Genomic DNA, 13,594 nt, shown 5'->3' with positions numbered 1-13,594 from the left:
GCGCACGAAGCGCAGCCGGCCTCGCGCTACCAATGGCCACCTCGGCTGGGTGGGGCGCGGTGGCCCCGAAGGGCTGCCTCCCCGGGCGCTTTGTCCCAATTCGGCTCGAGACGCGGCGCCCGGCCGGGGAGGCGCCCGAGCTGGGCCCGTCCGGCCCTCTCGGGGGAGACGATGGCCGTCGGGGCGCCGAGGCGGGCGCGCCGAGCAGGCTGCGCCCCGCCGACAGCCCCTGGCGGGTGGGGAGAGGCCCTACACTCTGCGCGCTCGAACGCGCCGGGCCCAGCCCACCGACCACAGCAGTTTCGGGCGGGCGGCGTCGGGGGTCCGCTCCCTAGCTGCGGTTTCCACTCGGGCTGGGGCGGCCGCAGGCGACTCCGTCAGACCTTCCGCCACGACCTCAGGCGAGTTCCTCGGCGCGGCTTCCCAGCTCCTGGGACCGCCGCCGCAGGCCGGCGGCCAATCACAGCGCAACCAGGTCTTGCGACTGGACGGCCACGGCCGCCGATTGGCCAGCGCTGCGGGTTTCGGTTCCCCCCTCCCCTTTACGCCTCCCCTCCCCAGCTCCAGCGCTTCAGGCCAATGAAAAGGCGCTTTATAGACGCCCTCCCTCCGCTTTTCTCTTCTCCCCTCCTTGGGCAGGGACGAGACGTCCTGACTGGCCGGAGTGACCTCGGAAGCCCCAGCCCCTGCTCCAATCACGGAGGGAGCTAGACTCCCGGCGGAGTTTTCGGCCAATTACAAAGCGGCCGCGACGCCCAACAGTGCGGTTTCACCAGCAACTCTGGGATTCACCGTCCTTAACTCGCCAAGCTTTTCCGTGAAGGCCGGCGACTCTGATTGGCCACTATGGCCAGGGGCGAATTTCTTCTCTAGCCAGCCACAGAACAAGGCGTGCCCACTTTGCGGTTCGGCTGTCTTCGGCATTTTCCGCTTCTGGGGCGTGACTTTCCAGCGACACTTCTCATTGGCTCTCCAGCCCGATCGGCTTTTTCCGACAGAAACCGCAAACAGACGACGCCCGTGATTGGCTCCGCTCGGGCTTCGGCTCCTGAGCCGAAGCGGGCGGGCGCGGGGCTCGGCCGGCGATTCCCAGACGCCTGTTACGCGGGCGGCCGGGTGCAGGGCGGTGTAAGGCTGGGTGGGGGAGGAAGGAGGCGGAGGACGAGTGGGGGGGGGGAGGGGGAGTGGAGACGAGCTAGGCGGCTGCGCAGACAGCGCGCCTCACACAGAGCAGCCCCCGACCCGGGCGAATGCGGGCTTGTGCTGCTGCTGCTGCCGCCAACGCCGCCGCCGCCCGGGCCGAGTGACAAAGGAAGGAAGGAAGGAAGCCAGGAGGAGCCGGCCCCGCGGCCGCTGACAGGGCTCTGGGCGGGGGGCAACGCGCGGACACTTCCTGAGCGGGCAGCGACTGAGGCGAGGGGCGGGAGGGCGGCCGCGCTGGTGCCGTGGACGGGGGAGGGGGCCCCGCGGGACGGACTCGGTTGCCGGGTTCCCATGTCCCCGGCGTATGGGGAGCAGCCGAGGAGCCGCTGCCCGGGGTCTGAAGGGAGCTGCCTTCGCCACCACCAGCACCGCCGCCGCCGCCATGGCCGCTGGATCCAGCCGCCGCCTGCCGCTGCTCCTGGCGCAATGAGGAGAGGAGCCGCCGCCACCGCCCGTCGCTGACTGACTCGCGACTCGCCGCTCGCCCGCCCGCCGGCCCCGCCGTCAGCCCGCCGGATCCCGCCGCCGCCGCCGCCGGAGCCGCAGCGCCGCCCGACGCAGCCCCGAGCCGAGCCGCCCCTCCCTCCCTCTCCCTCCCTCCGCCCATCCCCCTTCTTCTCAGCGTGGACTCGTGATCCTTCCGCCGCTTCCCTTCTTCATTGACTCGGAAAAAAAATCCCCGAGGAAAATAGGATATTCAGAGTGCTTATTTTCAATCAAGTATTTGCCCCCATTTCACGTGATATATTTTTTTAGGCCCCCCCCCTTTTCTCCCCTCCAAGGCAAGCGAGGGGGAGAAACTGTATTTTTTTTTTTCCTAGCCCCCCATCAGCTACATGTTAACTCTCCGTCCAGCTCTGTCTTGAAGGCGAAATATATACATCGCTCGTTTTTTGTTTTTTTGTTTTTTTTTTAATAGCTATACAAAAAGGAGTGGAAAGCCAAGAGGACGAAGTCTTTTTGTTTTTCTTTTCTTTTTCTTTCTTTTTTTTTTTTTTCCTGGTGGGAGAACTTAATGCTGCATTTATCGTTAACCTAACACCCCACCATACAACAAAAGGAAGAAAAGGAGGAAGGAAGGAAAAGAAGGTGATTCGGAAAGAGAGTGATCATGTCAGGGCGGCCCAGAACCACCTCCTTTGCGGAGAGCTGCAAGCCGGTGCAGCAGCCCTCGGCTTTTGGCAGCATGAAAGTTAGCAGTGAGTATTGATTTTATTCTACACCCTTTCTTCGCTTTACCCTTCAAATAAGCAGCCTTGAAATACCAGGGTCTTGGAATCCTGGCCCTCCTGATGGAGCAGTCAGAGGGAATGGAAAAGGGCAGAACCTGCTTTGAGTCAAGGATGAGGCAGCTCCCTGCTTTCTCTGCTCAGATCCCCTCCCCCGATCTCATTAACCTTGAGTTGAGAGAAGACGCTTTTTATGTGGACAATTTGATTTGAAGCGTTTTTCTTTGCTGCACTTCTCTTGCTGTTGGTCGTCTGCTTTATCGAGTGCTTGAGTATTTCCACGGTGCAGGCGTGAGCGTGCTCAACCTTTTGAAGAAAGGACAAGACTTGATGCATGAGCCGCTGGGTACTGAGTGTATGCGTTTTGGAACAAGGGCTGTTTTACATAGTTCAGATCTCAGGGTTATCGTAGTTTTGTGCACTTCAGAGAGACCCCGAATGTTACAGACTCCTAAACATTTTTCTTGTCTGTGTGACAGTCATACCAATTATTTGTTCTTAATCCAGAGATGAACTTGCTCAGTAACCAGCATTCACCTTTCCAGGCAAGCATTGATTCCTCCCCGGTGGGAGCTCATAGATCACCAACAGCCATAGTATCTCTACGTGCATTGTCTTAAATTGGATAAGTGGCTTAATATGCTATCTCAATCTCCCCGTTTTGACGTGGCCAGTCAACCACGATGTAATTTATGTTTGCTCAAAAGGTAACTTGGAAGTAGGTCCAAGTTTTGATTGAGGTTTGCATTGTCATATTGCCAAGTACCAAGTTAATGGTGATTGTCACTGATTCGTCATTTAAACTCAGTTTTGGGGTGCTATTGCCTTCGGTACTGGTTCAATGATCAAGAGTTCAGGGAACCCTTCTAGGGTCTATTTAAAATATTTTTGCATTGGTTTCCTGCCGCCTTTAGATAAAACTGAATTTCGTAATAATACGGATTTAGATCTTTCAGTTTTTGCAGAAGGCTATGGCCACGGGTATAATAGGGCTATTTGGGTGTGTTAAGGGCTGTCGGTAGACTCTTGTTCCAGATTTGTGCCGAAAAGTCTTATGTTCTTGAGGTCTCCAGTGTTCCAACCTATTTCTATTTACGGATATGTTTATGTGATATTTAATGACAGTTTATTTAAATCTACTTCCAGAATTTGGCAAAAATATCTATATTGTTTCCTTATTCTTGGACTAGGAGGCATGGTGAGAGCAGAGAGAAACTATTTTGCTGCCTAGAATGAGAGCAGTGAAGAACTGAGATTTAAAATACATATATATAAGCTGTTACTTGAAATTGTTACATCCTTTAACAACATAAAACAGTCACTCAGAATTTCAGTTCATATTGACTTTTGGAACTTGCCTTAAACAGGGTAGCCTAAGGTAATAGCTGAATGAGAGATTATTTTTGAAAGTTTTTTTTTTTTTTTTTTTTTTTGGTGACTAGCTGGTACAGAATGTTGGGTATGTGAAGAGCGAAGCTGATGATGCATCTTTCAGGGAAGTGTCACGCTTTCTAAGCACTTCATGGGGTCATTTAAAAGAAATATTTAAAAATTCTCATATAATTTTCAGCTATGATGAAGCAAATCTTATAATAGATACTTAAGAGCCTCTTGTACCTGGAGTGTTTGTGTGTTTTTCATCTTGGTAATAAGTTTAAAAGCCACTTGAAGTCAATTTTGGGTAATTAATTTATTACATCCAGTTCAGAAAGCAGAATACAATGGCTTGTAATGATAAGTTTTTGGACTTTTTCATTTTGATTCCAAGATCTTCTTTGAAAATCACCCCTTAATTCTTGATATGGTTGTTGAGCATGCACTAACTCTTCTAGAGTGTCCGTTAAAATGTTTTAATTTTACGTTACTGTAAAAGTTAACCTTCAAAAAGTTGTTCCGTCACTGCTAATAAATGTGTTTTTGACAATCTTGATTTTGAGGACATTTTAAAAGGGCAATCATTAAGCATTTGTTATAGTGCTGGTGTTCTAAGGTGAGAGATACATGAGAAATTATCATCCTTGGCCTCAAAATATTGTTTGTTGTAAAGTTTCATTATGGGACAAAATATGAAAATAGCATGGTGACTTAAAGTTATAAATACAAATAGAATACTTCATTCACAGAGACAAAGGGGTGAGGCAGATGGGGGCGGAGACTTCTTGTCGAGAAAATGTGTTTTAAGACAGGTGTAGAAGGAGGCAGTAACTTGAATTTATAAAGAAGCACAAAGGACTGTAGATGGAAGGAATGGACCGAGGCACAGAGATGGAATTTTTGTATGACAGTTAAATAATTTTTGTATTTACCAAACCAGTTGGTGAATTTGAATTAGAAGGACCTAAATAGGAAAATAAGAAGAGATGAAATTTGAGAAGTTTGTTAATACTTGCTGGTGGATAGTAGAAGGGGATCTTCTAAGATCCTCTTAGCTGAGAGTTTGGTTGAGATTTATGAGAGTTTGGAATTCACTGTTGGTGGTTGTACAAGATATTTAAAGATAATTTGGGCAACTAGGTTGATAGATTAGAGACATTAGAACCCTTTTAGGGAGAACAGTATGTTGAAAATAGTGAGGAAATAAATGTAAAATTGGGGTGCAAAGAAACGTATTTGAGGGACAGTGTGAATGAAGGACTGGGAGGACTTAGGATTGGATTGAAGGGAAATATTTGTGAAGTAGTCAGTAGTTAAAAATAAATTCTGATGGTGTTGGTCTGGAAGACTTTACCATAGAGTTAGATTGTTGATTATAATGGGAAAGTTGAGGAAAGTGCTGAGATGAGAGTAGAGGAGTTCACGTTTTAGAAAACTTGCTATATAGTAACTCCCCTTGAAATTTGGACAGCAGTTGGCTACTGGCAATAATATTAACTTTCCAGTATTTTAATTGTACATTTTGTAATTTTCCTATACCTGAAAATGTCAGATTAATTTTTGGGAACAGGAAACTACAAGTTTTTATTTAAATGTTTCCCATTAAAGTGCAAAATAATATATTTATGTAGATTCAAAAGTCTCACACTTGAAACCTAGTTAGAATTAATAGCACTGTGGTAATTTAAACACAATAAAATATTTTTTAATTAAATTGTGACTTAGATTTTTAGATATATAGCCCTAATTTAATCTTTCATGCTTGCTTACAACTTGTTTTCCTATAAAATGATTATTCTTACATAAATCTTGTATTTAAACAGTCATCATCATCATCATCATCATAATAATAAATAATAGCTGTTTTCACTTGGTGAGGGTTCCAGCAGAATTTTTGCCATTTTCAATAAACTTGTACCAAGTTTAAATCAGTATACTTAAAATATTACTTACTGATAAAATCTAAAATTTCTTTTTCATTCACAAACAGATTTAACCATAAATGGTAATAGTGATACAGTTCCTTATAAATGGTAATAGTTATACAGTTTCTTCTGTAGAATCACATGATAATTTGACTGAAAATAGAGAAGGGTACTGTGGCGATTTTTGTTAAAATGTTAGTAATAAAATCTTTTGGTATACTCTCGGTTAGAATTGAGCTAGTTCTGTAGATTTAATGCTTAAATAAAAGTTTTGGAAAGAGAAAAATAAGCTAATGAGTATCACTTAAGTTATTTCCTCATGAAACTTTTTTAGAGAAAAAATTTTTTAATGGAGAGGATAATTAGTAGTAGTTGAATATTTTTCTGTAGTGTTAGTCTTGTGATTAAAACCAAAGAGTAGGCATCAACTTAGAGTTCTTCTTTTTCCTAGGGAGTTTAATCTCTTTCTGGACATAAAAATTAAAAAAAATTAGGTTATTAGAATTTAACCAATTTCTAGATTAGCCATCTCCACGGGGAAGGGAGCCCATGTATGAGAATAAAAATCAGGATTTTATTTTCATTCCCTTCCCAACCACACTTACCTAGAGTTGTTAAAACACTCAGGCCTTCCTATAAGAATTGTGTGCGCTGTTGTTGGTTGCATGTGTTTGTAAGATGCTAATTGTGAAATGACCTTAAGGCACAAGCACTAGGGAAAAAAATTAAAGGGAACCTAGAGAGTCACAGATGAATTTATGACTGGTAATTGCATTTAAAAAATGAGGTGACATCTCATTTCACTGGCATAGTTCAGCAGAGAATCAGTACTTGCATCCTGTGCTGTTTACCCCTTGTGTTGGACTTTAGTTGCAGATGGAGAGATACTATTTTGGAGAAATAGCAAGAGTGGGAAAGCCAGGATTTTTGTAAATGTCAGCAGCAGATTCTGAGACTAGGGTAGGTCTATTTTTGTATGTGCTTTATGCATAGAGAAGACTGAAATACGTATGCTGACCCTGGTACCAGGTTCCATAATCTTTAAGAAGATCACTGGGATTGTGAGACAGGGATGGGGATGTGCAAGACATGATACTGGTGATGCTCCACCCTTTCAATGGAGAATGAGGGGCAGAGCACGTGGGTGTGACAGGAGTATATGCTGGTAGTAACAGGACCAACCTGATTTCCTGGATATTGTTTTATTAAGAATATAATCACCATGGGTATATGAATTTGTTGGCACATTTAGTGTCCTTTTCTAGCTTTTTTTTTGTGAGGGGGTGGGGTATGGAAAGGGAATCTTATATTATTTCACGGATAGAAGCTTTTTCGTGGTTCATTCATTTTAAATAGAGGTTTCGAGTCTTCGCTACTGTCCTGCCTTGGGGTGTACAAATCTTCCTTGGTGTAACATTTAATTGTCTTTGAAATTGGTTGAATGTGATGTAGAAATGTGTATTTATATAAAGACCTGTGTGAATAGGACAGGAAATAAGAAATTACAGAGTTAAAGGACATCAATTTAATTTTCTCAAAAGTTCCCTCCCATTATATTGATAAAAGGATACTGATTGTATTTTTTTTTATTCTAGCTTTTAAAAAATGATTTAATATTTAGCACATAGTAGACATTCAGTAAATTATTTCGGTAATAATACTTGTCTCTGTGTTCTACTTAGTATGGTACAAGATGTAAAAGATATGACTGTAGATTTGGATTCTTAGTTTATAATTCCCCTTCCCATTTTTTGCTTATATTTTTGGTGAAAGGTCTACTTTCTCAGAGTATCCAAGTTAAAATTTTGTAAATGGTTGAATCTTAAATTTGTGTTGAGTAGTTTCCTTAACAATTTTGGTTTGATTAAATTGAGGGAATGATGTATTGTTTTTCTTGAAACTAATTCTGCCAAACCAGCTTTTCCTTTTGTCTCCAGAGTACTGTAGCCAACAAAGGCATATATATGAACTCTCAATGTGATCCCTTACACAGTCTGGAGTTGTTAATTTCTTGATTCTTCTTTCACATCAGCTTAATAATAAGTAGTAAACATTTCTGATGAAGCAGCAACTTTTTCTAGAAATCTGCATTTTAAGATGATGTTATATAATTTAAATGTATTTACAGGCCTACAATTGAATAGGCATGCTTTAAATCCAGAAAGGGTGACAGGCAAAAATATTAGTAACATTGATACAAAGCAGTGACATTAGTACTCCATTTTATCATTACCATTAATTGTGTATCATGTGGAAATCTGTGGCTCCAGAAGCTAAAAATAAATAGATTGCTTTAATAGAAAGTGGCCATGAAAAATAATATGACATGTGATGCCTACTGAATATTTACTATGTACTAAATACTCTGCTAAGTTCTTTATATGCATTATCTCATTTTAGTCATTATATCAGCTCTACCAAATAATAATAGTTATTTTTGCTTGATAGGTAAGGTAAATGAGATTTAGAGAAATGAAAAGTCCAAGATTACCTGGCCAGAAAGTTGCTTAGTTAGGCTTTAAACCCTGGGGTTCTGATTCTACAGCCTTGCATTTATTGTATATATTATGGTGAACAAATTGCTGTTATCTTAACACTTGGTTACCAGAAATAAGCTAATGTGCCTTTTTTTTTTTTTAATAGAGGCATGCTTTATTTATTTGTTTGCTGGTTTGTTTGTTTGTTTTTTGTTTTTATACATGCACTGGGTACAGTCAGAAGTGCGGGAGGGCGAGAGAATTCATCAGAGCCAGAGCGGGGAGCAGAGCAGGCAGAAGGACCGAAGTACACTGCTGAGGGGAGCAGCGGGCGGCAGGAGAGGTCTGCGCGCCATGTGGGACCCTCCTCCGGTGTGCCTTTTGCTTTTAGGATAGTCTTTAGGGTGTGTGTGTGTGTGTGTGTGTGTGTGTGTGTGTGTGTGTGTCCCCTTCATGAGTAGAACTGCTTTTGATTTAATTTCAGGGACACCAAAGCTGTATTTAAATACCTACATTGGAAAAAAGTCCTCAATTCTTTTTAAGATTTCAGGGAAAGCTTTTAAGGTGGACATTGAAAACAATCAGGGGTTATGCTAACACAAAAAGAAAAATAAGTAATGTATGTCTTTTTTTTTTTTTTTAACCATTCAGCCAGAGCAGTGGGTTTTTTAATTGAATAGGATATGTACAAATGGTACATATACTTTGCTCATAGGTTGATTTTCAGACAGTTTAGTGTTCTTTATTATTATTTAACACGTATTTCTAATTTTTTAGCTGTCTGATTTTTCCTTTTTTTTTGTCTTTTAAACCACAAATAAGAAGGGAATGAATGAATACTGATGTTAAGTATTATACTTCTTAAAAAGAATAGCAATTTAGGAAAACAGGCATATTGGGATTACATAGTGTAGTCTCTCACAACTCCAGGGAAAGTCATTTTGATAATTGTTCAAAATGTTGTCCTAAGAGAAGGTTAAATTATACAAATTATCTCTCTTTTAAATGGACAGGAGAAAAGTCTTTTTTGCATAGCTGGCGTTCTGCAGTAACTTCTCACTACATTAGACATTCTGTAATTCTCTAATCTTGTTGGTCACGAAATGATGAGAAAGAGAACTGGGTCATCTCTGTCTAGATTTCAGTGATAATGAATAAATGCCTTTAGTATGCTAGTTTGGAGTATTGTTTTCAAACTCTTTCTCCCATTGACCGTGTACATTTATTACTCTATGACAGCGTTTATCTGATTTAAGATTTGTTGTCTTGTTCTTTTTCTTCTGTGGTGTAGCGTTGCTGTTTGGAGTTTGACTTGTCCATCTTTTCTGTTTATGGAATGCTTAGAAGGCACAACATGGAGTCATTTAAGCTTCTTGTGACTTTTTTTTTTTAAAAGATTGATTTATTTATACAAGCACTAGCTACAGTCAGAAGCGCAGGAGGGTGAGAGAATTCACCAGAGCCAGAGTGGGGAACAGAACAGGCAGACCAACGAAATACACTGCTGAGGGGAGCAGCGGGCACGGAGGAGAGGTCTGCGCGCCATGTCGGACCCTCGCTGGCAGCCAGGGATCGAACTGGTGCTGCAGAGACTGCAGGCAGCTTCGCAGCCCAGTGCTCAACGCCTGCGCTACCAAGGGAGGCCCTTCTTGTGAATTTTGATTAAAATTTTAGAAAGTAACTTTACTAAATACACTTATGGCCTATGTAATGAGTATTGAATATTATCTAAGGAAAAAGGATATTTATGAAAGAGTATAATTTTTTCTGTTTTGCAGGTATGAGAAATTCTTAGGGACTTCACTCACTGATATAACTAAAAATGTTAGGTGTTTGGGATTTCTTTTCCAGGAAGATTTAACCTATCACTTAATACATGTGACTATACCTCTATCTACTCTCCTTATTTCATAAAAATCAGTTAACTTAAAAAAATTGATTGAGGGCCTCCCCTGGTGGCGCAGCGGTTGAGCACTGGGCTGCGAAGCTGCCTGCAGCCTCTGCAGTGCCAGTTCCATCCCTGGCCACCAGCGAGGATCCCATGTGGCGTGCAGACCTCTCCTGCCGCCCGCTGCTCCCCTCAGCAGTGTCTTTCGTTGGTCTGCCTATTCTGTTCCCCGCTCTGGCTCTGGTGAATTCTCTCACCCTCCTGCACTTCTGACTGTACCCAGTGCTTGTATAAATAAATAAATCTTACAAAAAGAATTGATTGAACACTTTCTTCATGAAATATTGAAGTTTATTGAACTGAGTTAAATAAATAGCTTTTTTTAACCTTTTTTATAGAGGTAGCCCACAAAGAATTGTAGGTGCCTGGCATTAGACTGATGGCATTGCAGGTGCATTTGCTGTCATCAGGATTTCAGTCCTTTCCTACTCTACACATTATCTACATAAATATAGTAAAGCTGTATGTTAGAAAATTACATGCTTATTTTACTTACATATTTTGTTTTAAAAATAGAATTACACGTGATTCAAAATTTTATAAGGTATTCCTAGATGTCTTCTTCTTTCTTGCTCCTGCTCTGTAACTTACTGATTCTCTTTCCTTGAGACAGCCAGCATTTGATTTTTTGCTTTCTTATGTGTTTTTCCATAGATATTGTAAATCTTTTACAGGTTCTTTCTGTGATCAAATTATATTTTTTTTGTATACATACCTAAATCGACACTGGTATTAGTATTTTAGTGTTAAAATTAAAATTTAAATCAGTTGTTCTAGAAAATTGCTGTTGGTTTTTATACTAGTAGATTATTAAATCCTTATTTTTCTGAATGTGAGTTATCAACCGATCGGGAATAACTACAAAGATGAGAGGGTACTTTTCTTGGCAATTACAGGTGAAATCATAATCATAACCAATGAGTACTTAGTAGCACATTTATTATATTTCCCAGTGTGTATTTGAGAAATTAATCGTAGTGTCAGGTAGATAACATATGTGTTCTTGCTGGAAATAGTTGTTTATTAAAGAAAAAGAAAATACAATTTTTTTTCTGTTAACTTTCGATTTTCTAACATCTTAGATATGAGAAAACCTGTTCTCTTGAGAGATCAGAGGCGCAGAGTGCATCAATGTCAGTGAAGCCTGTGCCTTTTACCTCTTTAAGAGCGCACGTTTTTATTCTCCTTAATGAAGCACTCCTTAGTCTTTCTTCTTTTTAAATTCTTTTATAAAGTAATATATTCATATGACTTAAAGAAATCAGTGCAGAAAGTCTTAGTATTGAAGGCAGTGTTCTGCTCCTCATATCTACTTCTCAGAGGCAACCTTAACTATAAGAACAGTTTTTTCCTAGTACTTTTTGTCATATTTAACTAGTACATTTTTAAAAATTAGTTTTAAATGTATATTATCTCAATAGATATTATTTGTTATCATCCCCATCTTCCTTTTGCTATCATACTAATATAATTATGCCATTATTTTAAGAATATGTAAATTATTTCAATGATTAATACTAAGTATCTAGACATTGAGCAATGGTTTTAAAGAGAAGCAAGTAGTGTACAATGATCACATATTTTTATAAACAACTTTATTGAGATATACTATAAAATTCATTTAAAGTGTATAGATCAGGGCCTCCCTGGTGGCGCAGGGGTTAAACATAGCGCTATCAAGTTATCACCAGCCACTGCAGCACAAGTTCAATTCTGGAGGCCAGGGAGGCCAGGGAGTAACCCACATGGTGGAGCAGACCTCTCCTGCCCGGCCCACTGCTCCCCTCAGCAATGCGTTTCAGTACATCTGCCTGTTCTGCTCCCCACTCTCTCTGGTGAATCCTCTCACCCCCCACACATCTGGCTTACATCCCAGTTCTGGTATATATAAATAAATAAATCTTTAAAATAAATGAAGTGTATATACTTCAGTAGTTTTTAGTATATTTTAGAGTTGTATAGCTGTGGTAGTGTTTTACCAGTCTAATCTTAGAACAGTTTTATTAGCCCTGAAAGAAACCCTTTACCCATTAGTACTTATTTCCCATATTCCCTTATCCCTCTAGCTGCTCTATACAACCACTAATCTACTTTCTATGGATTTGCCAATTCTTGACATTTCCTATAAATGGGGTGATACACTTTGTGGCCTTTTGTGACTGGCTTTTATGTCACACAGTGTCTTCTAGCTTCATTCATATTGTGTTATTATTAGTACTTCATTCCTTTTTTGTTACTGAATAATACTCCACTGTATGGGAATGCCTCCATTTGCCTATTTTCATCAGTTGATGGACATTTGGTTTGTAACCTACTTTTTTGCTACTATGAATAATGCTGCTGTGAACATTCATAAACAGATTTTTGTGTAGACATGTATGTTCAGATCTTTCTGGTATATACCTAGGAGTGAATTGCTGGATTATATGGTAATTGTTTAGTATTTTAAGGAACTGTCAAATTGTATCCAAAGGGTCAATCACATTTCCTTTGCTTTTAATTTTTTTTATACTTTATTGTTGCCATCTTCATCCTGTATTGTTCCCAGTTATTACAGTTTGGATCCCTCCCCACCCCCCAGTTTTAGCAGGTCTCTAGATTCTGCCCCACCTTCCCCCCCCCCCCCGCCCTTGGCGTGTTCTCCTCTCTTCCCTCCCAGAGTCCTTGTCCTTCTAAGTCCCAGTGTGCAGCTGTCATCTTCTGACTTAATTCATTGCTCTTTGGGATCCACACTCCTATTTCCTGAATCCCATGTTTGTACCATTGAGTACTTCTTATCTAGCATAATTTCATGGCATAAACCAGCAGTGCTCAAAATATAAACTGCTTGGTAAATGTATCTGGGGAAGTTAGGTTTTTTTTTTTTTTTAAGATTTATTTATTTATGCATACAACAGCTGGGGTCTAGGCCAGAGGTGTGTGTGGGGTGGGTGGTGGTGGTGAGAGGATTCACCAGAGACAGAGTGGGGAGCAGAACAGGCAGATCTACTGAAATACACTGCTGAGGGGAGCAGTGGATGAGACAGGAGAGGTCTGCCATGTTGGTTGCTCTCTGGCTGGCTGGGGATTGAGCTCCTGCTGCGGAGGCTGCGGATTGCTTCATAGTGTGGTGCTTAACCCCTTGCGCCACCAGGGAGGCCCTGGAGAAGTTAGTTTTATTGCTTTTTTTTTTTTTTCCACATTTACTCCAAAGGGTATTTAAGAAGCTAATACACTTTTTGGGCAGGTTTCTCATTTTTTTAAGTATGTAGACACTGAGGCATAGATTTTGAAGGTTACTTTTTTCATTATTAAGTGATTACCATGCCAGCATGTAGCCAGTACAGAAATCTGAACAATATTAATATCAAGCAATTGTTTAAATCAGAGCTATTCAGTAGAAATATAATTACTTTGTAAGCCACAAATGTGAGTCACATACGTAATTAAAAATTTTCT

General features: G+C 41.3%; 1 protein-coding gene across 3 annotated transcripts in view; it reads left to right on the top strand.

Moving 5' to 3' along the window:
- Nucleotides 1–1,937: 1,937 nt before the first annotated feature.
- The window catches only part of GSK3B (glycogen synthase kinase 3 beta), a gene marked incomplete at its 3' end in the record, with an annotated part of 155,776 nt that continues 144,119 nt past the window's right edge, over nucleotides 1,938–13,594 (top strand). For all 3 annotated transcript variants that reach the window (XM_084231066.1, XM_084231065.1, XM_084231064.1), the window contains exon 1: nucleotides 1,938–2,402. In XM_084231066.1, the coding sequence (XP_084087192.1) occupies nucleotides 2,315–2,402 (88 nt within the window). In that variant the 5' untranslated portion in view covers nucleotides 1,938–2,314. The remainder of the gene's footprint in view (nucleotides 2,403–13,594) is intronic.

The sequence above is a fragment of the Talpa europaea genome (genome assembly GCF_964194135.1).
Source record: "Talpa europaea genome assembly, chromosome: 4".
Lineage (NCBI taxonomy): Eukaryota > Metazoa > Chordata > Mammalia > Eulipotyphla > Talpidae > Talpa > Talpa europaea.
Note: the sequence above shows the minus strand (reverse complement) of the source record. Positions and strands in the feature narration are given on the sequence as shown.